At 39.2% G+C, this 23,964-nt stretch overlaps 1 protein-coding gene across 1 annotated transcript in view; it reads left to right on the plus strand.

Annotated features, from left to right (window-relative positions):
* SLC6A2 (solute carrier family 6 member 2) overlaps positions 1 to 23,964 on the plus strand; it is a 102,883-nt gene that overhangs the window by 73,685 nt on the left and 5,234 nt on the right. Inside the window, exons 11-12 of the mRNA XM_067551456.1 lie at positions 9,159 to 9,259; positions 19,899 to 20,066. Coding sequence (XP_067407557.1) covers positions 9,159 to 9,259; positions 19,899 to 20,066 — 269 coding nt within the window. The remainder of the gene's footprint in view (positions 1 to 9,158; positions 9,260 to 19,898; positions 20,067 to 23,964) is intronic.

The following is a 23,964-nucleotide window of genomic DNA, read 5'->3' on the forward strand; positions in this document are numbered from 1 at the left end:
CTCTCGCCCCCCCCCCCCGCATAATTGGCAAAATAGCTATTAATTTGTCTCAAGCAGCTGATAAATGTTTTCACTGACACAGTAAGACCTGCTGCTCTATAAAGAAAAATTTATTGTAGCCCCAGGTTCTATTAAATTATTGACTTATTAAATCTGGCATGGTCTTGTCCACCTTGTTTTCTGATAGACCTCAGTTGCTGTAGTGACCTGACAGGAACGTTAGCTCAGCCCAAAGGCAAACTTGACCTTTTGGCACAGACCAAAAATGTGGAAATATTTAGATTTAGTTCAAGTAATACCTTTGTCCATTAACTGCGAAGCTTTTGTTCCAAAGATGTTTTTAAGGGGAAAGGGGAACTGGTTTGTTTTAGCAAGTAATAATACTTGAATTAGTATTCTGTCTTAATGCCAATTTTCCTTGTGTTAACATAACATAGATACACATTCTTGGAAAAGGGGGAACCCCCCCACAAATTAAAATCTGTTAGTTAGCATCACTGCCGGGAAAAGCTCCATGTAGGGTTTATGAGTCACAATATCTTTTATGACATGTTTCTTTGAAGGAATAAGCTTAATATTAGTTAACAATGAATTCCTGCTTCCATTTTAGCCTTGCATTTTGAGTTGCTCAGAATCTTTTCAAATAAATCGTTTTGGGCTAAAACTTTCCATACTTGGGCTCAACTCTCATCTGAATTTGGTTGGAAAGCTTGAGTTAAACTAATTGAGCCATTTGGATGAGGGAGAGACAAATACTAGCCAGGAACTGACTTCTGACATTATATTTTTGTTCATGCATACATCTGTTCATACATAGATACAGGGGTGCCACCGAACAGACTGCAAAAGGGTGGGGGGGGGGAAACAATCAAACAATCCAAATCTAAATTTGAGTTGTATTGCAACCCTGTGTGCCAGACTACAATGCCACTCACTCAAATTTGGCCCAGCCACCCCTCCATCATGCCAGCAGAGAAGGGTATCTACCATTACCACACCCAGCTCCAGTAAGAGACCAAGGGGGTGGGGGGCTCACAGCTGGGCCTCTGCTGAGTTCAGATTAAAAAGGCAAGAGAAGGGGGATACACTCTCCTTCCCCATCTCTGGCACCCATGCACAGATACCAGTACAAGCATGAATGAAATATCTCTACAAACATTCATGTCAACAGAAACAGTTACAGAAATTGTCACCGAAAAGCAAACGCAAATGGTGCAAATATGACTGGAGTGAATAGAAATTTGGAATTCATAAATAAATTGGGGAAAATGCTCCCCATTCTTCTCCCATCTCTAACAGAAGTATCAGTTGTGGTGGTCTCCAAATCTCTCTGAATGGCACTAGCCATGCATTTCTCCTACTGCAGAGAGCACCAGGGTACCTCCTAATGTCAGCGGTCCTTCCATGTTGTGTTATTCAGTGACCACATGGCTACAGCACAAATGCTGTGCAGAGTTGGTTCCATAGCGCAATTTCATCAGGTGCTAATTGCTCCCAGTCAAGTACCTAGCCCCTCAACTTACATTTTACATATAACCTGTAAACTATGTAGTGTCCCCAGACATGCTACTGTAGTATCACCCTCCACCCCTTTCCCTCATTGCTCCTCATGTCAAGCGGTTGCTCAATTGTCTGATTGAAAAATCACTGCCTCTTTCATTTTCCCATTCTCTTCCTGCTTCTTAACACTTTGCTCCCAAAGGCCTCTCAATCAATCATTCCAGGGTCAATCCAGTGCTTCCAACATGACCCTGATTTTTCCCATGCAAATACATATGTCCTCACAATGCTGCCCATATCTGCACAAATAAAACCTCACCTAGTATTTTTCCAAACAAAAACTATGAATACACATTCATGGAAAAATGCACACAGACGGTAAACATTGTTGAACTAAATCAAGATCCAATTTTGGAACCGTGTCCATAATATACCAGTTACCTCTATTTTAAAGATTTTGTTTGCCTGCCATCATTTAATCAAATATACCATTTAAAATGTGATTGACATATATCCTCTTTGCAATTCAAAAATTAACTGTAATTATTATAAAACATAAGGTTAAAAAGAGTACGGAACGTGACCTTTTCAACAAAGCAAAATAAAATCGAAGATAAGCAATATATATATATTACTTTAGGATTCCAGATACTGAGAACTGGAATCATCATGTTACTTTTTGAATGCCTACCCCTATATTCTTTCAGATATACTCACCCAAAAGAGAAAACAGTTTCTCTCCAGGGCTAATGGACAATGTTTATTTAGGGTCTGAGTGATCTATGGGCCTAGTGCTAGCCCTCGGCACAGGAATGACTTACTCCCTAAATCCTTAATGAAGTCTTAAGCATCTCATACAGCAGAGCATTGTGTGAGGGCATCTGCAGTATATGAAATTTCATCCTGACTAAATACAGTGGTCTTCATGCAACTGAGATGAAAGCATATTGCTCCAATGTTAAAGGATAATTTTCAAGTACAACTGGTATCTATTTGTCATATTTTTTTACTAAGCTGTCCTTTTATGCCTATTAATTTGATTGCCATATCCAAAACAATCATTTATGCAAGAACTATGCCAAGTGTGGAATAGTAAAAAAATCATCGTGGACACATTGATAAAACAACTTCACTGTTTATGTAGTTCCGAGATTACACTGAAATTCTTTTTAGCACTAATGTATTTATCTTGGGTCTTTGGTCATAAAACTTAAGTGCAACATAGCTGCTTTCCCCAGTGAGAAACAGAGATGAGGTTCATGCTGGCAGTCATGTCTTTAAAATGATACAGATTCTCTCAACTGGTGATTAAATCAAATGTTGGGTTTATGATACCAATTCTTTCTCATGATTGCAACAGCCATCACTGTGTAGGATTTAATTTCCCCCCACTTTATAAAAGCACAAATGAAACTGGGATAGAGAATTTCAAGAAATGTGAAGAAAGCAAGCCATGTATATTGATAAATATAAATAGATACACATGCCTGATATAGAGGGCCCTTTTCAGCGCTGTTATTTGAAAACAAAAATACAGCATTAAAAAGAAGCATGTGGTTTGAAAGCTACTTTAAGAGGACTTGAATGATTTACCTCACTTTTTCAGTAGAAATGGAATTCTGTGTTTTGCTTTCCTTGCAAAGGGAAGTTCTCTAAGACAGAGGTAAGCTTGGATGGAGGGTTTTTAATGTAATTTCTGAAGGATTTTTAACAGAAGTGTCTTTGTCACACGCTTCATGCTTGAACTGAATAGCTAGTGGAAGAAAGAGTCGACACATACACTTTTGAATTCAATTTGATTGTATTTGTGATGCTTTCTGTGAACTTTTTTTCCAGTAAGTGACGTGTGTATGCCGTGATTTACACTGACTATCCCAATCTCCAGATGGCCCAAAAGCTAGTTAGTGGGAGTTTTGTCACTGAGGCCAGCAAGAGCTGGGTTTGATCCCAAGAGACAAGGAAACTAACTGCGGCATATATCATCATTAGGTTGCAATCCATCTGGTTTTTACAGTCCAGTTTTTTGGCTTCTATGTCCGGGTGCCATTTAGAGTTGCCAGGTGCCCAGTTTTCGGGGACCTGGCAACCCTAAATGGCACCTGAACCAAAAGTCATTAACCTAAGCCAGCCACTGCTCAGCCAGGGCCACCTCCTACCTGCAGGCAGGCTCCTTGAAACAATCCAGTGAGCATGGGTTGGGAGGAAAAGCAAGCAACATGGGTGGAGCCTTACGGGTCCGTTTGCCAGCAATTAGAAAGGTGGCAAGCCTATATCATGACCTCTTACATTTAAAGTATCGACTCTTTGACACCAAAGATTTCAGACATACTTAATAAATGAATATATATATTTATAGAACCTACACAGAGTTTATTTTCAGGGTTGCAAAAGGTTGTTCAGTGTACATACAGTAACATACCACTATTTTGGTGGCATGCAACTTCTGATCAACACATCAAGATTCAAAGAATTTAGGATAAGAAGTTAGGAAGAATACTTTGGATATCTGAACTAGGCAGAATTAGGAATGTCAAATGTTAAAGTCACATTGTTAAAATGGGGGAGAAGATTTTATATATGACACAATTTAAAATACTAAAAATAAAAGCAAACTTTACAGAGATGATGGTCAGTACAGGTCTGCAGAATTAGTTTGAGACTGTCAGAGTATGAAATACAAATAAAACAAAGAATTATTTTTTGTAACCACACTTAAAATTTATCTAAAACATTAATCCTATTTTATGTTATACATTTTTGTAATAAAGCTGTGCTTTGGAATGGACAGAAAAAAATGAATAACCCTGTTGTATTGAAAATGTTTGGTATTCAGGCCCTGATTCATCAAAGCTCTGAAGCACATGCTTAAGTGCAAACATGTGCATCCCACAGAATTCAGTGTGTTTGCTGAAAAGGAATGGATTGCTCCTGAGCTTAAAGATAAGCACATTCTTAAGTGCTTTGCTGAACTGGGGCCTTTAAACTGCCCATTATTAAAGCACTAAGCAGCTGTACTGTCTAATGGACTATGAGCCCAATTCTCAATTGCAGTAAGTTCCCTCTGCACTCTTCTGGCAATGTAAAGAGACATGGATGAAAATGAGAATCAGCTCCTATGGAATTTTAAAGACAGCATATCAGAGCCAAACAAGTTTAATAAAATATGGGAAACAGTGCAAACGGGTGTGCAGAATCCTATAACTACACAGAAACATTTCATAGAAGCAAAGTTTTTCTATAGGTTAAGAATTGTAGGTTAAGAACACCAAGGATTTGGTATGTTCTTCATATTGACAGTGATAGAACAAAACTGGACTGATATATTGAAACTGCAGTGGGTGATGTGGAGAACAAAGTCCCTTATTTTTCAGGGTTGCATAGTCCTACATTCCATGATCAAAAAGACTTCAGTCACAAAATGCTATGCTAATTGAAACATTCTGGGGGCAAAGAATGAGTTAAATGTGGTTACTGAAGCTAAGTTATGCAAGTCAGCTGGGTCCATTTGAATTGCTTCCTACGAATAGGCATTAGTACTGTGCTGAGCAGCTTACCACACCTTTGAACTCTGGTAAACAAGCTCCTATAGGAAAAAGCCTTCAAACTTATGGCTCTTTGCCTATTAGTTTTGGGATGTAAAACAAACCTGCAAGCTGCAACAAACTTCTCCAGTATATTAATATTTGGCAGTTCAGTACTTCTACATGAGAGTGTGACACTGGTCAAAGAGAAATATCGATCACTGAGACAAGAGCCCTTTTTTCTCTTGGATTAATTCCTTTACAGACAAGAAATCTTTTTTTACTTATTTATTTATTTTACGATGGATCTGACCAGGAAAATGTTTCCAGGCTATGACAGCTGTAGTGATCATGTAATTATAAACTGGTGTGAGAAACTAGTCTTGAAACAGATAAAACTTTTGCAAGGCAATAGCTCGTATTGGGAAATGCTACAAGGATACAATCAATTTGAGGATTTCAACAACAGATACAAAGAGGGGAAGAAATTAGCATTCCAACCATAGGGAAGGTGGACATTTTACAATTATTTTGCATAACAAATAAAACCTGCCTGTTAATGCACAAATTTCTATTCTAACAAAATATTATGGATGGAATGTGCCCCATAGAGGAGTAGATATTTTCAGTCAGGAATGAAGTTCAAGAAAGGTCCAATGAATATGAATTAGCATGATTGTTATAATTTTCTTCTTCCACATATGGACCTGTCTACAATTATCCATGTCTTTATCAGCTTAAGACTAGTTGCAATACATTTGACATGGGTTACCCTTGTATACTCTCAAAACCTCAGCTAGTACAGTCTACAGTAGCCCACTGGAGACTCTGATAGGAAGCACATCATGCCTACACACTGGCTCCCAACTTGGTCAGGGGTGAAATTCATGCTGAATTTCATTTCATTCAGCCTTTTGAAGGGGCTGCTTGCCTATTTGGAAAAAAAAACCACATCCCTTTCCTCATGTATTGCCACAGAATATGAAATGTGCTCAGGCACCAAGCTAACAGTCCTCTAGTTTAAATGAGCAGTGGCTAGAGGCAGGATGTCCCTCCTTGGTCCCATTGGGCCTGACACCCTTCACTTAAAGAGCATGCTACAAAAATGTTTATTTTCTCAGGCTTCTGCGAAAGGGAAGAGTTGAGGATAGTGTAAGTGAGATAAAGGGTGGGTGCTTGCCCAGATAGTTTGGTTGGCTGCAGAAGTGCTTATTTTTATGGCTTACATTGTTGCTTAGGTCTATATATTATATACAGGAGAATTTAGGTGCATTACTTAAATGGAAATAAAAGAAAATAATCGCATTTCATCCTTGGCTTTATGTTCCTGGAGAGATATGGCCTTTAAGGGCCTGATTCTTCTCTCACACCAGTTTTACACTGGCCGTAATTGGCAATCATGAAGCCATTTGAATAAATATTCCAGATTGAATAGCAATGGAAGCAGAACTATACTCTGATCTTGAAGTCCTAGCCTAGCTAACACTTTTTAATAGATGCCTTAGAAAGACCTTAGGTGGACAGACACTGGGGCTTCCTCCAGTTCACTGATAAGACAGTGAGAAGAAACTTGCACTGCCTCTGTGTATGTACAGTGTCTGGTCATTGCTTCTAGTTTTTAGTGTTGTCCACATGACACATCTCACAAGTACTACACACCCACACATTCACACACATGCAAAGAAGAAACAACAAACAAGGCATTGAAAATCCCAGCTATCTCATGGTTTAGAGGAATACCTGAGTGCTTCAATGATAGTTTGGTTAATTTGAGATAGTATGTCTGCTACTCCTCTCTAGCAAACATCAGTTGCATATAACTCTGCTCTGCTTCTCGTTTCCATGCATCCCTGTTGCCACAGAGCACAGTAACAACCATTAGATACAGCAAACTTTCAGTTGCAGTTTTTAAGTGGTGTTTGGTTATATGAGGTTTTGCTCACAGTGAGAATACTATGCTTATGTTTTTGCAAATGCTAAAACAAGTTTATAAATGCTAATCAAGTGATCAAGGTAAGTCTACCATGTTTACAAACGTGTTCTATGATATTCATTGACTAGAGCAAGATTGATTATTATTATTATTTAGAGTCTGATCTTGCAATCCCATCAAACAAACCCTGTCCCCCCACCTGTCCAATGATTTCAATAAGCAAAACTCCCAACAGTTTCCTATAATTGCTGCTTTTTACTTTACACATGTGGACAGGTCATTTATTTTCTAAAGTATTTTCCATGTCACAAGAATTAAATTAGGAGATATTGAGAACATGTACAGAGACGACAATTTTAGAAAAATTTTTGGTTGTATTGAGTAGTTTCCTGCAGTGCTTTGGGATATCTACACCAGGACATTGTAGCCTTGCTGTTATATCGTTATACCCATTAATGATCTGGAAAAGGGGTGAACAGTGAAGTGGCAAAGTTGCAGATGATATAAAATTATTCAAGATATTTAAGTCCAAAGCAGACAGCGAGGAATTACACAGGGATGTCACAAGACTAGGTGACTGGGCAACAAAATGAAAGATGAAGTTCAACATTGATATGTGCAAAGTAATGCACATTGAAAAAATAATCCCATACATATACAATGATGGGTTCTAAATAATCTATTATCACCCAGGAAAGAGATATTGGCATCACTGTGGATAGTTATCTGAAAACTTCAGCTCAATATGCAGCAGTGGTCAGAAAGGCTAATACTAGTAGGAAACTAGTAGGAAAGGGACAGAAAATAAGACCGAAATTATCATAATACCACTATATAAATCTATGGTGTGCCCACACCTTGAATATTGTGTCCAGTTCTGGATGCCCCACCTCAAAAAGTATATAGTGGAACTGGAAACGGTTTGGAGAAGGTCAACAAAGTTTCTCAAGGGTATGGAAAAGCTTCCTTAGGAGGAGAGACTAACAAGGTTAGGGCTGTTCATCTTAGACATGATGAAGGGGGAATATGATAGAGGTCTATAAAATCATGAATGGTGTGGAAAAAGGGAATAGAGAAGTATTATTTACCCTTCCTCACAATACAAAAACTAAGGGTCACCCAATGAAATTAATAGGCAGCAGGTTTAACACAAACAAGAGAAAGAACATTTTCACATAATGCACAACTAACCTGTGGAATTCATTGCCATGGAATGTTGTGATGGCCAAAAGTATCACTGGTTTCTAAAAAGCACTGGATAAATTCATGGAAGATAAGTCCATCAATGGCTATTAGCCAAGGTGGTCAAGGAAACACCACTATGCTCAGGGCAACCCTAAACTAGAGCCCTGCGTGGGACTATTCTTCAATCTCGCTCCCATCCGCTCCCATGACTATGGCAGTGGGTCCTGCAGGACCCACAAGATCCCAATCCCACGGCAGGGCTCTACCCTAGTCCCACACAGAACTCTACCCTAACCCTGTGACTACCAGAAGCAGGGAATGGAAGACAGGAGTGGATCACTCCATAATTTCTTTGATCTGTACAATACCCCTGAAGCTTTGGTATGGGCCACTGATGGAGATGGGATATTGGGCAAGATGAGAGCATGGTGTGATCCAGATGAAATGGTATGCATTATAAAGACATTGTGTATTTCTTCACACTTAGTACTGAGATGAAAAAAAGAAGAACTGGTATGCTCTTCTGGAAACTTAGAAACATGTGGATTTACTTTACAATCAGTGCCTCATTTCTATGTGGTGTTTGTGGGTTTTTTGTATACGTGTATGAGTGGGTTGTGTAATTTGACTACAAGTACCACCATCAACAAACCATAATAAAAAAAAAAAGCATCTGTATTTATTTTGCCACTTAAATGTTTAAAATGCATTGTGGCTTAACTGAAAATGCAGCTTTGTTGCTCAGTATGCCTTTCTCAGTGGTCTTATGATTTACAGTTAGAGTATCGTGTGAATAAACAATTAGGATGAAACTCTGGCCTCTTTGAAATCAATGGCAAAATTCCTATTAACTAAAATGGGGTCAGGATTTCATCCTTATGCTATTTCTGGTTTGGAAGTAACTCACTTATATTTTCCTGGGACTACAAATAACAAATATGTTTGGTTTTTTTGCCACCATCTAATCATTTTATGCCAACTTGAAGCCCGTGTGCCTTCTGTTTTTGTTTAAATTACAGGTGTGGACAGATTCAGTGAAGACATCCAACAAATGATGGGCTTCAAACCAGGCCTCTACTGGAGACTGTGCTGGAAATTTGTTAGCCCTGCTTTTCTATTGGTAAGAGAGGATATTTTATTTATTTATTTATTTTTTTTTGGTCCTGGAAAAAGCTCTATGAGGATGCTTCTTACCAGCTTATACATACTAAAAGCAAATTTACAACATTTCTCATTAGGGCCAACCCTACATGTTTTGTTGCCTAGGGCAGTATAGTCTTTCAGTGCCCCTCAAACAGCTGAGCAGAACAAAACAAACACTCTTCCCCCAAAATTTGGTGCAGACACACACCCTAGATGTTAATTTGGCACTTCCAGAAGTTGGTGCCCAGAGCAATTGCCCTGATTACTTGACCCTACGGATGGCCCCGTCACTCTTTGTTATCTCCAGTGTTGTCATCTGGGATAATAGAAGCCATTTTGACTCCCTTTTACATTTGAAGTGGCTGCATTTTGGGTGAAATTTGTCAGATAGGGAAAAAAAATGGCTAATGGTCAGGACCACCTAATACAATTGCGGGTATTACTTTTAGCCATTTCTTGCCAAACTGGCTTAGGAGATACTGGCTCTGCTTGGTAACCCACCAAAAACTCTGATGGTGGAAATGCTCTCCCAAGTGAGCGTGCATGCGTGCGTGCATGTTGGGAGGGGGGAAGGAGGAGCAGTCCTCAAATTCTATTTTGCAGAAAGTGAACACCAAGGGAGAGGTAAAGGTTGACTGTATGGGGTTTAAAGGCAAATAGCTAAATGGTTCAGCAAACATTTTCATCTTTTGAGGTTTCTCCATCATCAGATCTGTATGTAGCTCTATTGGCTATATTGAAGTTGGCTTGGAGAACTGCTGCGTGTGTCGTGGTACTTGTCTATATTAATGCTGAGGCTTACACATGTCTCATTTTATCCTCCTCTGATCACTGTACAGACTATAAGGCTCATGAATGATTTGGTGCCTTAATGCAGTGGCTCTCAACCTTTCTGGACTACTGTACCCCTTTCCGCAGTCTGATTTGTCTTGCTTTCCTCTAAGTTTCACCTCACTTAAAAACTATTTGCTTACAAAATCAGACATAAAAATACAAAAGTGTCACAGCACACTATTACAGAAAAATTGCTGACATTCTCATTTTTACCATATAATTATAAAATAAATCAATTTCAATATAAATACCGTACTTACATGTCAATGTAGAAGTGAATAGAGCATTATAAACAAATCATTGTCTGTATGAAATTTTAGTTTGTATTGACTTTGCTAGTGCTTTTTATGTAGCCTGTTGTAAAACTAGGCAAATATCTAGATGAGTTGACGTACCCCCTGGAAGACTTCTGTATACGCTCAGGGGTATGCATATCCCTGGTTGAGAACCACTGTCTCAGTGGGTTTTAGGTCAAGTTTATGTTCTTTCTTACCAAAAACAGCCATTATGCCTCTAGCTTCAAATTCACTTCCCTCATTTCAGCTGCCATGAATTCCATTTTAAAATCACACCCCTTTTTGATTGACTTCCTTCTTGGGAGCCTGAATGGTAGTGGGAGGAAAGGAAGATGAACCTAAAGTGTCAGGACCGGTGGTAGGGCCTGAAGAGAACCCCACTGCAGATGAAGTGGGGGTAATGATTTCCTCTGACCTGGTAGACAAGCCACCTGCATTGTCTGACACAGGGCTTCAGCCCGTGGCTGTAGTGCAGCCATATCATCCTTTTTTACAGTACAACCAAAGTGGACATTCAACTCCTTCCTTACAGTCCTCCACTCCTTGGTCCTGTAGAGTCAGAAACTCCATGACTGGTTTCCTCTTAGGATCAACTTGCTCTCCCTCACCTGAGACTGGTGGTGCCTTAGTGTTCCAGCCTGCCCCTCTCCTCCTAGAACTTGTGGACACAGGACCTGGTACAGATAGATCCCCATGCTTCTTCTTGGTGGAATCATGTGTCACGCTGTCTGGATTGGCTCATGACCAAGAGGGCCCACCTCAGGGCAGACTGTCAAAAAGCAGGGCAGATACCCCAAATGGGTAGTATGTTCTATAATTAGATTTCTCCAACCCAGGAACAAATGTGAACTCCCAAAGTACTACAATAGTCTTATAATGTTATCAGAGACAGTCCTCTTATACTCTCCAGTCTATCTTGCCACCTAGGCAAGCTGGACTTTGTAATAAATAGTTAAAAAATCACAAAATATTCAGTTTGCTCCCAGGACCAAAAGACCAGTCACTTACCCCAGATCAATTTGTACTTTAGATTTCACACCAAGATAATGCCTGTACCCGATCCTGTAATAAACTAACTAAAGGTTTATTAAGTAGGAAAAAGAAATGAGAATGATTGACAGGTTAAAGCAAGCAAGCACATATACGTAAATGAGTTTCAGTCTGTGATTCAAAAGATGACGGAGTTGTAAGTAATCTGTTTCAAGACTACCCTATGCCAATCAGCCTGGGGATCTTGGCAGCGTAAAAGAGATTCAGGCTATATCTACACTAAAAATTAGTTCAGTGTAACTTACATTACTCAAGGGTGTGAATAATCCACACCCCTGAACGATATAAGTTATACCAACCTAAGCTCCAATGTAGACAACATTGTTGTAGGCAGTAGTTATTAAGCTGATGGGAGAGCTCTCTCCCATTAGCTCAGAGAGTTTTCATCAGAAGTGCTAGAGTGCCACAGCTGTATCGGTGCAGCTGCGCCACTGTAAATGATGTAGTGTTGACAAAGCCTCAATTTCCCCTGGTCAGGGATTTTTATCCCCTCCACTCCAGAGTCCAAAACTGATGGGATGAATTCATGAGTAGATCTATCCTTCCTGGAGGGAGTTAGGAATGCAGTCAACAGGGCCTCTGTTCTTTGAGGCTACACAATACTTCATTTACCTTCAATGGGCCATTTTATTGTATTCAGGACGAGCACTTTACCTTAATTAATACTTCTTTTCCTGTTTCGTGAGTTACACAATTACAGTGGTTTACTATGAAAACATTCAATATAACTTTTTACTATGGGCTATAGAGGTGGGATCAATATACTTTCTTTCACATATACTGCCACTCACCTACCAGTATGACCTATTCTGTCCTTCCAATATATTTTGTACCCTGGTATTACTGTGTCCCATTGATTATCCTCATTCCACTAAGTATCTGTGATGCCTATTATGTCAATATCCTCATTTAATATAAGGCACTCAAATTCACCCCTCTTAGTATTTAGATTTCTACCATTTGTATATAAGCACTTAAAAATTGTCACTTTTTAGCTGTCTGCCCTTATGTGATGTAATTGAATGGGACTCTTTCATCTGACTGTTTCTCATCAGATCCTACTCATATTTTATCCTCTTCCATTCTCTCCTCCTTATTAGGATATAGATAATCTCCATTAATAGATCCTTCCCTAGGGGATGTCTCTGTCTGAACCACGAGTTCCTTCACACCTGTTGGCTTTCCCCCCAGCCCTTAGTTTAAAAACTGCTCTGTGATGGAGTTTTATGGAGCACTTCCCATCCAAGGATCTCAAAGTTCTTTACTAAATAAGGCTTAAGCAATACCCTTGACACAAGTACATATTATCTTTGTTATTCAGATAAGGAGATGGAGGCAGAGTGTGCATATATCACATCCTCTGGATCACAGAGAATGTCTGCGATAAAGCCAGGAACAGAACCAAAATTTCCTGACTCCCACTCCCAGATTTTTAACGACAATATCATACATTTAAAAGTGAAATTGCTACTCTTAATCAGTGTGATTGAAACTAATGGTTGGGGAACACATTATTACCAAAGAAGTCACAGACTGTAGGGAAAAAAAACAAGCTAAAGTTATCTTTATCCAGTTAGTGGATAATAAAGAAAATGCTGCATGGACTGTCAGGAAGGAATTATATGATTATAGATGGAAACTGAATCTGATCCACCTTTCTGTATTCTGGATCCTCTGCCCATCACTGGTTGTGGTTCCATGCTTCCACTTCAAGGATAAATATGCCTCATTATGACTACAGTGATGCACAGCAGATGTCAAACAAATTGATTAAAATAAAGCCAAAAATCCAATCCTTTCCTCCCCAAAAAGAAACCTCTGAGGTAACCAGGTACATGATTCCAGATGTTGCCAGAGTTATACAGAACTACAGATTGCCCTCCTTAAGGGACTGAACATATGAATTGCCATTCTGGATCAGACCAGTGGTCCATCTAGCATCTAATCCAACATTCTATCTCTAGCAGTGGTCAATATCAGATGCTTCAGTGGCAGAAGCAAAACCCCTGAAATACAATTTTGCAGTAACTTGTCTATGGGGAGAAATGCTTTTCTCCTATCTGTTAGGGCTTTGGTGTTTATCTTCTGATAGGTAACATCACTGACTATAACTGAGTTTAGCTTTTGATAGGCAAATGCTTGGTGCAAAATGTGAAATGTAGCTTGTAGAAGCAGTATCCAATACGTTTATTGTTGGAGTTCAAAAAGTGTAATATACACATTACAAAGTGAAACTATTTAATGATTATACCACTGAAACTGTCATGTTTGTAACATTGAGAGCAAAATGTATAAATTCTGTCTTCCAATCAACTTAATCTCAACAGAAATAACATTCTGCCAATTCAGGTCCCTCCCCAAAGTGTAAGATAAATAACTCAATATGGCGTGATATTTATACCTACTGTTTTAGGCAAATCGAAATATTTTGTGGGTTTTATTCAGTGCTAAATTTCTCTCAGCCATCTTTAAACAAATATTTGCCAATTAAACACACAACTTCTTGAGGCGTTACCATTTATGAATGTGTTTTGTTTTTGAATAGTAAAATCACAACAATATGCATGAGAATATGACTAGGTGTGAAATGTTTACATTTTAGTAACTATTTGTTATGTACATACTAATGAACATCATTCAGTGATTTTTCATTTGGAGGGTATTAAGATCACAAATGTGGTGTAAAGCATTAGAATATGTAAGGTGCAATTACTCCAAGTGGTTAGCTGTGTGACAAAGAGAGAGAAGAGACACATTAAATATAGCTTGTAAGCCCTCTGACGTGTATTAAGGAAAATAAATAGATGTTTCATTACATTTGAGGATTTTTTTCCCCCTGAAATGTGAAGGTAGCATTTGGTAGTTTTATGTAAAGGTTAGAGTCACAACTAAACTGCAGTTTTATATTGGGTATTTATACATTCATTGCAGTTTATTTGCAGATTGAAAGGTCAAGGTGAATATATGGAGATTTTGACATCATTGTGACCTAGGATATTTTCCATTGCATTAAAGTTTATGCTTTCAATTTAAAATTTAAAGTGCTAGTGCTCTGCCAAATAGCTACATCAAATCTGGATCAGATATTGTCTGATTACATTATATTCTCATGTTCAAAATTAGCTATCATCCAGCTAATTATACAAGGCACTCTTATCAAGACATATTTATGATGGGATACCCTGATGCATTTTTAAAAAGGAAAACATTTTAATAGCATACCTAGCATCTGATAGCATCCAGTCAGTAATGAGTCAAAGAAGCATACACTAAATCAGTCAGTCGTACTTTGTTAACATTCCATTTGTAGGTGTTTTATAAAAGATTAATAAATGATCAAAAGATATTATACATTGAAGGTTGTTATAAACACATCAGTAGAAGGTATAAATAGATAGTTATAAACCGTAGTTATATAAACAATCTACTGACCTGTTAAACTCTGTAACAATTGATTAACTATTTAATAAAACTTCTAGTAAGCACTTAGCAACCCTTTAAACACTAGCTATAAATATAAAGTTAGTATAAATTGTGACCCTCAAGGATAGATCTTGAAACCAGATCCACACAAATTTCTGGATCCAGATCCCAATCCAGATTGAGCCCCAATTCTACAAAAGTTTGAATGAAAATGCTGTATCCAGTTTTCCTGCATACCGCACTCTCTCCCACCCAACTTTTGAGAGTGAGAAGCCAAGATCTGGATTAAATTTTACAGTTTGAGCCTATGTCAAGGGTAGCAAATGAAAGATATTCTAATGGTGTTTTCCAGGCTACCAGGCTTCGTGTCAATTTGGGGTATTTGGGGTGTAACTTCAGCTCTATTGTCAATCACACAATTGCTCACAGATGTCTGTATGTAGGATGTGGGATGCTGCATGATGGTCACTGTCTTTCCAAAGTAAGATCACTCTTGATATAAATATGTTACCAATTGTTCTCTAAATTACTTGGTGATGAACTGCATGGTTAAGATTAGATAACTACCCACTTCATTGTAGGCAGGAGGTAATGGGAAAGTGAATTAAAAAAGCATTACTAATCTCTCTAAAGTATATGATTTAATATCTACTGTAAACATGAAAATATGCACTTTTCTAAATCAGTGCATGTTGCATCTTCTAGCCATGCATACAGTCCTACAAGACTTCCAGAATTAAGATCCAATATCATAGATCACTGACTGAGTGAAACAACTATACATTGATACTTCCTAATACATGTAGGGACAGTACACACATTTTAGAGGACACTGAATAACTTGATTCTAATGGTCTGTTTTTTTCGGGTGTCTTAAAAGATTATATGGACACTGTAAGTATGATTTATTAGGAGAAAAACATAGCCCATACAATTTTATTACGTATATTTTGTCTCCATAAGAGAGTAAATTTTGAAAATAAAGCACAACACCACCCCTCCACCCCAAAAAACAGAGAACAAATCTGAATTTAAAGGATGTATCAGAATTAGAGGGGGTTCAGAGACAGTGAGAAAGAGTGGGATTGTTTAATTTACAGGATATGAATAAGAAGAGGCATAAAATTATACAGTATGATGAATGGCACAGAGAAGGTAGATCAGGAACTTCTGTTAGCCGTCTCTTACAATGCAAGAGCAAGATGACAAATACAAAACTGATTAAGGAATTACTTTTTAACACAACTTACTCCGTGGAACTCATTGCCACATGAGATCAATGAGGTTAAGAAGGTGGCAGGATTCAAAAAAGGATAACAAAAATAACTAATTAGACTAGTTAAATATTTAATTTAAAAGAATTTTGGAAGGGATGTAAACCTGCATGCTACAGTCATAAACCAGCCTCTAACAAGTGATTGTTAAGAGAAAATTTTCCCTGGGGGTAGGTTATCCCACAACTGCCTAGTGCAGGGTTCCTTCACTTTCCTTTGAAGTATTTGGTACTGACCACTGTCTGTAACAGGATCATGGATTAGAAGACTCTGTATTCTAAATTAGTGTAGCAATTCCTATGTTCCTAAATATAAACAGGTCTTTCCATGGGATATTAGATCAAGCATTTGTCTCAGGAGTTTTAGATATCCACATATCGATGTTACATTAGCATGTATCTTGTTGAAGCATTATCCCCCACATTTCTCACAGCTATTGAATGTCAGCCAAAAAAATCTCTAGATGAACCAACATTTGTGTGTATTTAGCATTGCTGGCATTCTTGCTGATTTGAAAAGGCTATCTCAGTAGCCTTTGACATTCTACGCCTGGTCTACAATAGAAAATTAGGTCATCTTAACGATGTTGCCTAGGCGTGTGAAAAATCCACACCCCTGATCGGCGTAGTTAAACTGACCCAAATCCCCATGTAGACAGCATTAGGTCAATGGAAGAATTCTTCTGTAAACCTCGCTACCACCTTGTGGGGGGGTGGATTACCTATGCTGATAGGAGAACCCTTCCCGTCAGCGTAGGTAGTGTCTACATTGAAGTGTTACTACAGCTTTGCAGCTGTGCCTCTGTTGCGTTTCAAGTGCAGACAACCCCCAGCCTCTGAACATTTTAATCTGAAGTGGTTGCATGGGACTAAGTGGCACAGCACTGAGAACAAAAAGAAATTACTGATCTACTTTGCACATTGGGGTTACATACACATATTGATAGTCATCCAATCTATTTTCTGACAAATACAACACTGAAAAGCATTGCTGTTAATGTAGATAGTGACTGAGCCTAACTAGTATTGTACTACAATATTTCCAAGAAAACTCAAACATGTTATACTAAATCAGTGATTCAGAATATTTCTAGCCTGCATTGTAATATAAATCTAACATTCTTTCAGTAGCAAACACAATCCAAGGAAGATACATTTTGATGGGCATTAGAATGGCTGAGTTTTCAAAAGGTCATCTCCAACATGGAGCAGCAGCTAGAAGAAAATACCCTCAAGCATCTCATTTGCTTACATGGGATAGAAAGTGCTCCTGTAAATTGTGAAAATGGGACACCTGGCCAAGCTATACCAAAAACTTTTAGCCAGAAGAGCTTTCTTCCCCCAAGGTCTTTTCCCTAGAGCTGGGCAAGCAATGGTTTTCCTGACCCACAAACATTTTCAACATATCAAAAATTGTCCCACTCCACGTCCACGTCAGGATAAAACTGGAAACCTTTCAATTTTTGTCACAAAATAAAACCAACACACACACACAGTCCAACCACAGACTAGTCAATAATTGCGAATAGCCTGGTGGTGAGGGCACTCACAGGAGGTGTGGGGGACTGGAGTTCAAGTTCCTGCTCTGCCTGGGTTGGAGCAGGGACTTGAATCTGGGTTTCCCACATCCATGCTGTAACCCCTGGGCTAATGGCTATTCTGGAGACAGATGGACACACACACACACACTTGTATGACGATATAACACGGTATATACACACACTTGTATAACGATATAAAATTAACATGGCACACATTAAATGGATGAAAAACTGGCTAACTGATAGGTCTCACAATGTAATTGTAAATGGGGTTGTGTTTCCAGTGGATTCCCAAAGGGATCTGCTCTTGGCCCAACCTTGTTTATCATTTTTATCAATGACTGGTAAAAAACCATAAAATCACCACTTTGCAGATGACACAAAAATTGGGAGATTGGTACATAATGAAAGGACAGGCCCCTGATTCAGAGGGATCTGGATCACATATAAACTGGGCGCAAACAAACAATATGCATTTTCATATGGGTAAATGTATACATCTAGAAACAAAGAATGTAGGTCCTACTTCTAGGATAGGGGACTCTATACTGGGAATCAGTGACTCTGAAAATGATTTGCGGCTCATGGTGGATAATCAGCTGAACATGAGCTCCCAGTGTGACACGACGGCCAAAAGAGCTAATGCAATCCTTGGATGAATAAACAGAGGAATCTCAAGTAGGAGTAGAAAGTTTATTTTACCTCTATATTTGACAGTGGCGCAACTGCTACTAAAATAGCATGTCCAGTTCCGGTGGCCACAATTCAAGAAAATAAATTGATAAATTAGAGCGGGTTCAGAGAAGAGCCACGGGAATGATTAGAAAACATGACTTATAGTGATGGACTAAAGAGCTTAATCTATTTATCTTACCAAAGAGAAGCATAAGGAGTGATTTGATTACAGTCTGTAAGTATCTACTTGGGGAACAAATATTTAATAATGGGTTTTTCAATTTAGCAGAGAAAGGTATAACAAAATCCAATGGTGGAAAGCTGAAGCTAAACAAATTCCAACCGAAAATAAGGCATGCATTTTTAACCAGGAGAGTAACTAACCGCTGGATAATTTACACAAGGTTGTGATGGATTCTCTATCACTGTCCATTTTAAAATCAAGATTGGGTGTTTTTTTAAAAGATCTGCTCTAGGAACTATTTGGGGAAAGTTCTATGATCTGTCTTATACTGAAAATCAGACTAGGTGATCACACTGGTCCCTTCCGGCCTTTAAATCTATGGATATATGACAAAAGTTTTGTTGAAACTGACCCTTTCTATAAAAATATTTTGTTTTTGACGAATCGGCATTTTCCAATGAAAAAACATTTTGTCAAAAAATTCCCACACAGCTCTGTTTGTTCCTGATCAATGGTCCCCAAATTGCAAGCAAAGGAATTAGAAGGCTTTTAAATGAACAGAAAAGCAAAACTAAAAATCCCAGCTTTTATTTAAAGGCTACACCCTAAGCCTTGATTTACAGCTTTATTTCCTCAGATCATTCTCTTTCCTGAACGAGGGATTTGCTTTTATAGACATCCTGGGCTTTCCTGTGAATTCTTATTTGGGCTCTCATGCCCCACCCTATATTAACTACTCCATCCTTCAGCGCATGGGAGATTAGAGCAGGGAATTAACTGTTGCTCAGTTAAGATTCCATTCGCTCTTCACAGGATGCTCCCCACTGAGGGATGGGAACAAGGAAAGAAGAGTCAATTGGGACAGTTGGGAAAAAGGACAAATAGGGATCTTGAGGAGTCCTCAGGGATGGTTTGAAAGCCTCTGCCTGTAGTCCTGTACTGGATCCATAACTTCAGCCCTGAGAACTTCCCCAGCTTTAACTCTAGTTTAAACTACAGAATAACAAGTCAGACTCCCTGGTCTACTTCAGAAGTAGGGGAGGCTGTCTCCCTCCCACAGCACTGTTTAGTCTGCTGGTGATGTTCACTAGTACACAGGGCAGATACTGGAATTTTGTAATTTTTCTGACCATCAACATTAGTAAGTGTCCTAAGTGGTTCCACAATTTCATCTAAAAGGGACACAGTGTAAATGGGCTAAAGGTAAGGCCTATTCCATGGATCTAGCTATCCACATTTGCACTGGGCAGCCTGCCTGACCTAACAGATGAAGCTTGTTTTCCACTTGGGGTTTTTCCAAAGGTCTAAAATGGTTGTTCTTTCTATTCTTCTTTTCTTAGTTTGTGGTAATAGCCAGTATTATAAACTTCAAACCCCTGACCTATGACGACTACACCTTCCCTGTCTGGGCAAATCGCATTGGCTGGGGAATAGCATTATCTTCAATGATACTTGTGCCTGCCTACATTATCTATAAATTTCTGAACGTGCGTGGGACCTTTAAAGAAGTAAGTGGAGTGCTAATAAAATGTCATGAAATGTTATTATGAAATAAATGTAATGGATTTGAGCTAACAGTTTGCTTCTCTAGCTCCCCAGACACATTCCTTGTTATGTGACCTTTCAGATCCAGCTTTCTAACTGGTTGGAATTACAAGCTGGATTTAATACACCCTGTTCCAGATTCTAGACAGAAATTAGTCTGCAGAATGGTCCGTTGTAGTTCATAAAAGCATATGTATTGATTTATGCACATTTTTAAGTTGAATGGATAGATTTTTTTTCAACCATAGAAATATATGTAAATGGATGCCTTCAAATACAGCACCCAGAATAAAGTGTGGACCCACTCCAGATGCTTTCTCTAGACAGAATTTGGCCTGACATATGGCTTATGAGTCTAAACAGGAGTGCTGTGCACCTCTGAAAATCTGGATCCTTCACTGAGGTGATTAAAAGCGATTAGGCCGCTCATCTGACACTATGGCTCCAAATGTTTATTATATAGTTGATATTTAAAAAAAGTGGGAGGGAGGGTAATTATAGATGGTGTCACCAGCTCTATCTATTTTGAAGGTTGCCTGACACTTCCCAATATTAGACCGTTTTCAGTTGCTTATAATTTTTCATGCTGGGGGCTACCTCAGCCAAATATCTCAGGTATTCTTGGAGAACTTCAGCCACAATAGAGTGGTCATTACCAAAAATGAAGCTGTGAAAAATATGTTCTATTTCCCATATTAAAAAAAATCTCGGAAAAGTTTGAAATATCTCTCGAGCCCCCATTTTTTGGAGCAGGGACTTAGAATTTGGCAGGGGGTAGATGTTGCGTCAGGAATGTGCCTTTTACTATCCCTGCGGAAATCTGCTAAAATTTGGCCAAGTGATAAGCTTTGAAAAATTGCATTTCACACGTGCTCAGTAAAGACTTAAGGCTAGTCTACACATAGAGTTCTTGAGAGCTAGCTATTCAGGAATACCTATTAAGATTTAAATTCACACCCTATCTTAACCCCAATTAACTTTCAAGTATAGACAAATTGTTAGATTTTTGCAGCTAAATTCCCCAAAGATGCAGTCCACACTCCAGCCTGGGACTGAGCATAACATTCCCCGCAGTTAAAGCTCTGGGCTGCTGCAGGCCCTTCCCAGCACCTGAACTGAGAGCAGGGAGACTGTCTCTCCTGTACTCTCAACACCACCTTATGCTGGGCTTAGGCAGCTGCCTGATTTGAATGTAGAGGGGCAAGAGTAGGACCTGTGGGGGAGTCAAGGGGAGTAGATTGGGACAAGGACAAGGAGGTGGCGCAAGACTGAGGCTGCAGGCTAGTGGGGCAAGTAGGGAAAGGAAACTGGGACTGGGATGGAGACTGGGAATGGCTAGGCAAGGAGGCCAGGCTGGGAGCGAGGGAGGAAAATGGGATACTGCGAGCCAGGAGGTGAGAAAAGAGTGGACAATGAGTGGGAGCTGAGGAACACTGAAATGTGATGAGAAGCTTTGGGAAGCATACAGGGACTGAGATTCAGTGGAGATGGGAAACATGGGCAAGTGTGCGAGGGGTGGCGGGAGAGGGAGAATTGGGAATGGCTGGGCAAGGAGATTGGTATGGGGAGCCCAGGAAGGTGAGACTAGGACCTGCTGGGCAAGAAGACTGGGACTAGGATGAAAATTCTGAGGAGTGGAGACTGAGATGAGAAACCAGGGGTGGGGAATGCACAGGACTGAGACAGGGACAGGCTGGATGGGATGGGGCAAAAGGGATTCAAGCTTTGGGGGAAATGTGCAGAAGAGTCTGTGCACACTGGACACACTCCCCTACGCAGCTTGAATGGAACCCGAGATTCCCATGTCTCACCATTCCTTCGCTGTCAGCAAATGTCTGCGAAACCTGTGGGCAAATTGTCTCATCCCCTTCCAGTGTTGTTCAACAAAGAGGATGACAACCTACTGTTGCAATCAGTTACTCCGTTAGGGCCAATCCTGCTGATGTACCGTGTGAATATGATATATCATGATGGATATTGTATTTTGTTTTATAGGTGTTTTGGGACCTATATTGTTTTATAGGTTATAGGAAACTACAGGCAAACCACATTAAAAGAACATTAGGGTGGCAAAGTCAAGCACTCAGAAGTTAGTAAATGCCAGAATTAAGATTTCCTGTGAAATCTTAATTTGGCCCTCTTGTGCATATGTATTACAGTCTTAAATCACATGATCATGTATTATTTTTTCACGACTGCTTCCTCATTAACTGCACAAGCTGGAACTGCTCTGGAGATGAATCAGGGCTGCACTGTGAAGATTACCGTTATCTGTAGGACCCTTATTACATTTGTTGCAGAAGTTGAAAGGTGTGTAGGGAATAGAGCTGAATGGGAATTTTTTGATGAAAACCTGGGATGTAGGACATCCAAGTCATTGCTTTGTCTGATTTGGAGTAGGGACTTGACCTGCGTATCCCACATCACAGGTGAGTGTCCTAACCATTAGGAGGTCTTCTCTATTCTGGGATGGGGAGGAGCTCTCTCTGTCTCTCACACACACACATTTTTGTGAAAGTTCTCTGTTTTGTTTGGGTGTAGAATGAAAACAAATATTGAAACCTGGATTTTTTTTTATGAAATGGAATTCTGGTTTTCCATTTAGCCCTAGTAGTAAATGAGACAGGGGACTGCAGGAAGAGAAAGGAGGGTCCTATGGTTAAGGCAGTTCACTGTTGCTCTGGGGAGTTGGATTCCACTCCTGCCTCTGCCACAGTTACTGTATGATGCTGGGTAAGTCACGTAAAACAAACTTTTCACAGATGGTCACTAATTGTGTGTTCCTCATTTTCTGGGTGCCTGACTTAAGACCTGGGGCCAGATTTGCTGAAGTGCTGAGCACTAACAGCAGCAACTGGAACCAATGGGAGCGCTGCTTTTAACATATACTGTGAAGTGCTATATAATGCTACGTGCTCTGAAAAACTGGATCCCAGGTATTTCAGACTGGCCACTCAATATTAGTGGAAGCTTTTGATTTAATCTCTATGTGCCTCAGGTCCTCATCCGTCAAATGAAAACAACACCTCATTTAGCAAGGATGCGGTAATAATACATTAATGTTTGTGAACCACCCAGATACTATAATGATGAGAACCGTAGAAAAGCTCATGAGGAAATTAATAGTTCTATCTTCAGAGCAGCAGTTGAGCAACTTGCAGTAAATAAGGCATGAGGCAACACACTGAACAACAAGGAGAAAACAGAATATTGAATAACTGTTCATGAATTGAGCACGATCCATCCTGTGACCCGACTGAGACAGGCTTCCTGGGGCAAAACTAGTGCATGGTCATGTAACGAAAGACTATCATAATGCGTACGCAGAAAGGGGCTGAATAAAGGTTCCATAGGCAGCCCAAATTCTGACATTTCCTAACTTTTGAGTGCTTGACTTTGCTGTCCTAAAAGTGTTCTTTTAACGTAGTGTTTTCTTGTGTAATGTTAATCTAATGTGTTATTGTTCTGTTTAAGAGGAACCTGGTTTCTATGGTGAAAAAAATACATCTAATTATTTTTCATTACAATTTCACTGCTCTGTACTTTTCTCAAATTACCATTTCAAAATGACACAAGTTTAAGATTCACTGATCATATTAATTTTCTCATCACTGTCATTAGAAATTCTTATCCATGCTCCAAAGGAATCCACAAATGGGGCTTAGAAAACAAAGCCACCTTTAGATCTGTTTTCAGTCCTTTAAAAATACCAAACATATTCCTAAGACATTGCAATGCAACGATGATTGTTTTATCTTCCTTATAGTTCAGTATTTTATGACTTAAGCAAGTACAGTTTGAATACCATCTGGTTTATTGCAAGCAGGTGGATTCCAATAGTAGTATCTGTCCATAATTTGA

This window comes from Emydura macquarii, unplaced genomic scaffold, assembly GCF_026122565.2.
Source record: "Emydura macquarii macquarii isolate MOO-44397 ecotype Brisbane River unplaced genomic scaffold, CSIRO-AGI_Emac_v2 contig_295, whole genome shotgun sequence".
Classification (NCBI taxonomy): domain Eukaryota; kingdom Metazoa; phylum Chordata; order Testudines; family Chelidae; genus Emydura; species Emydura macquarii.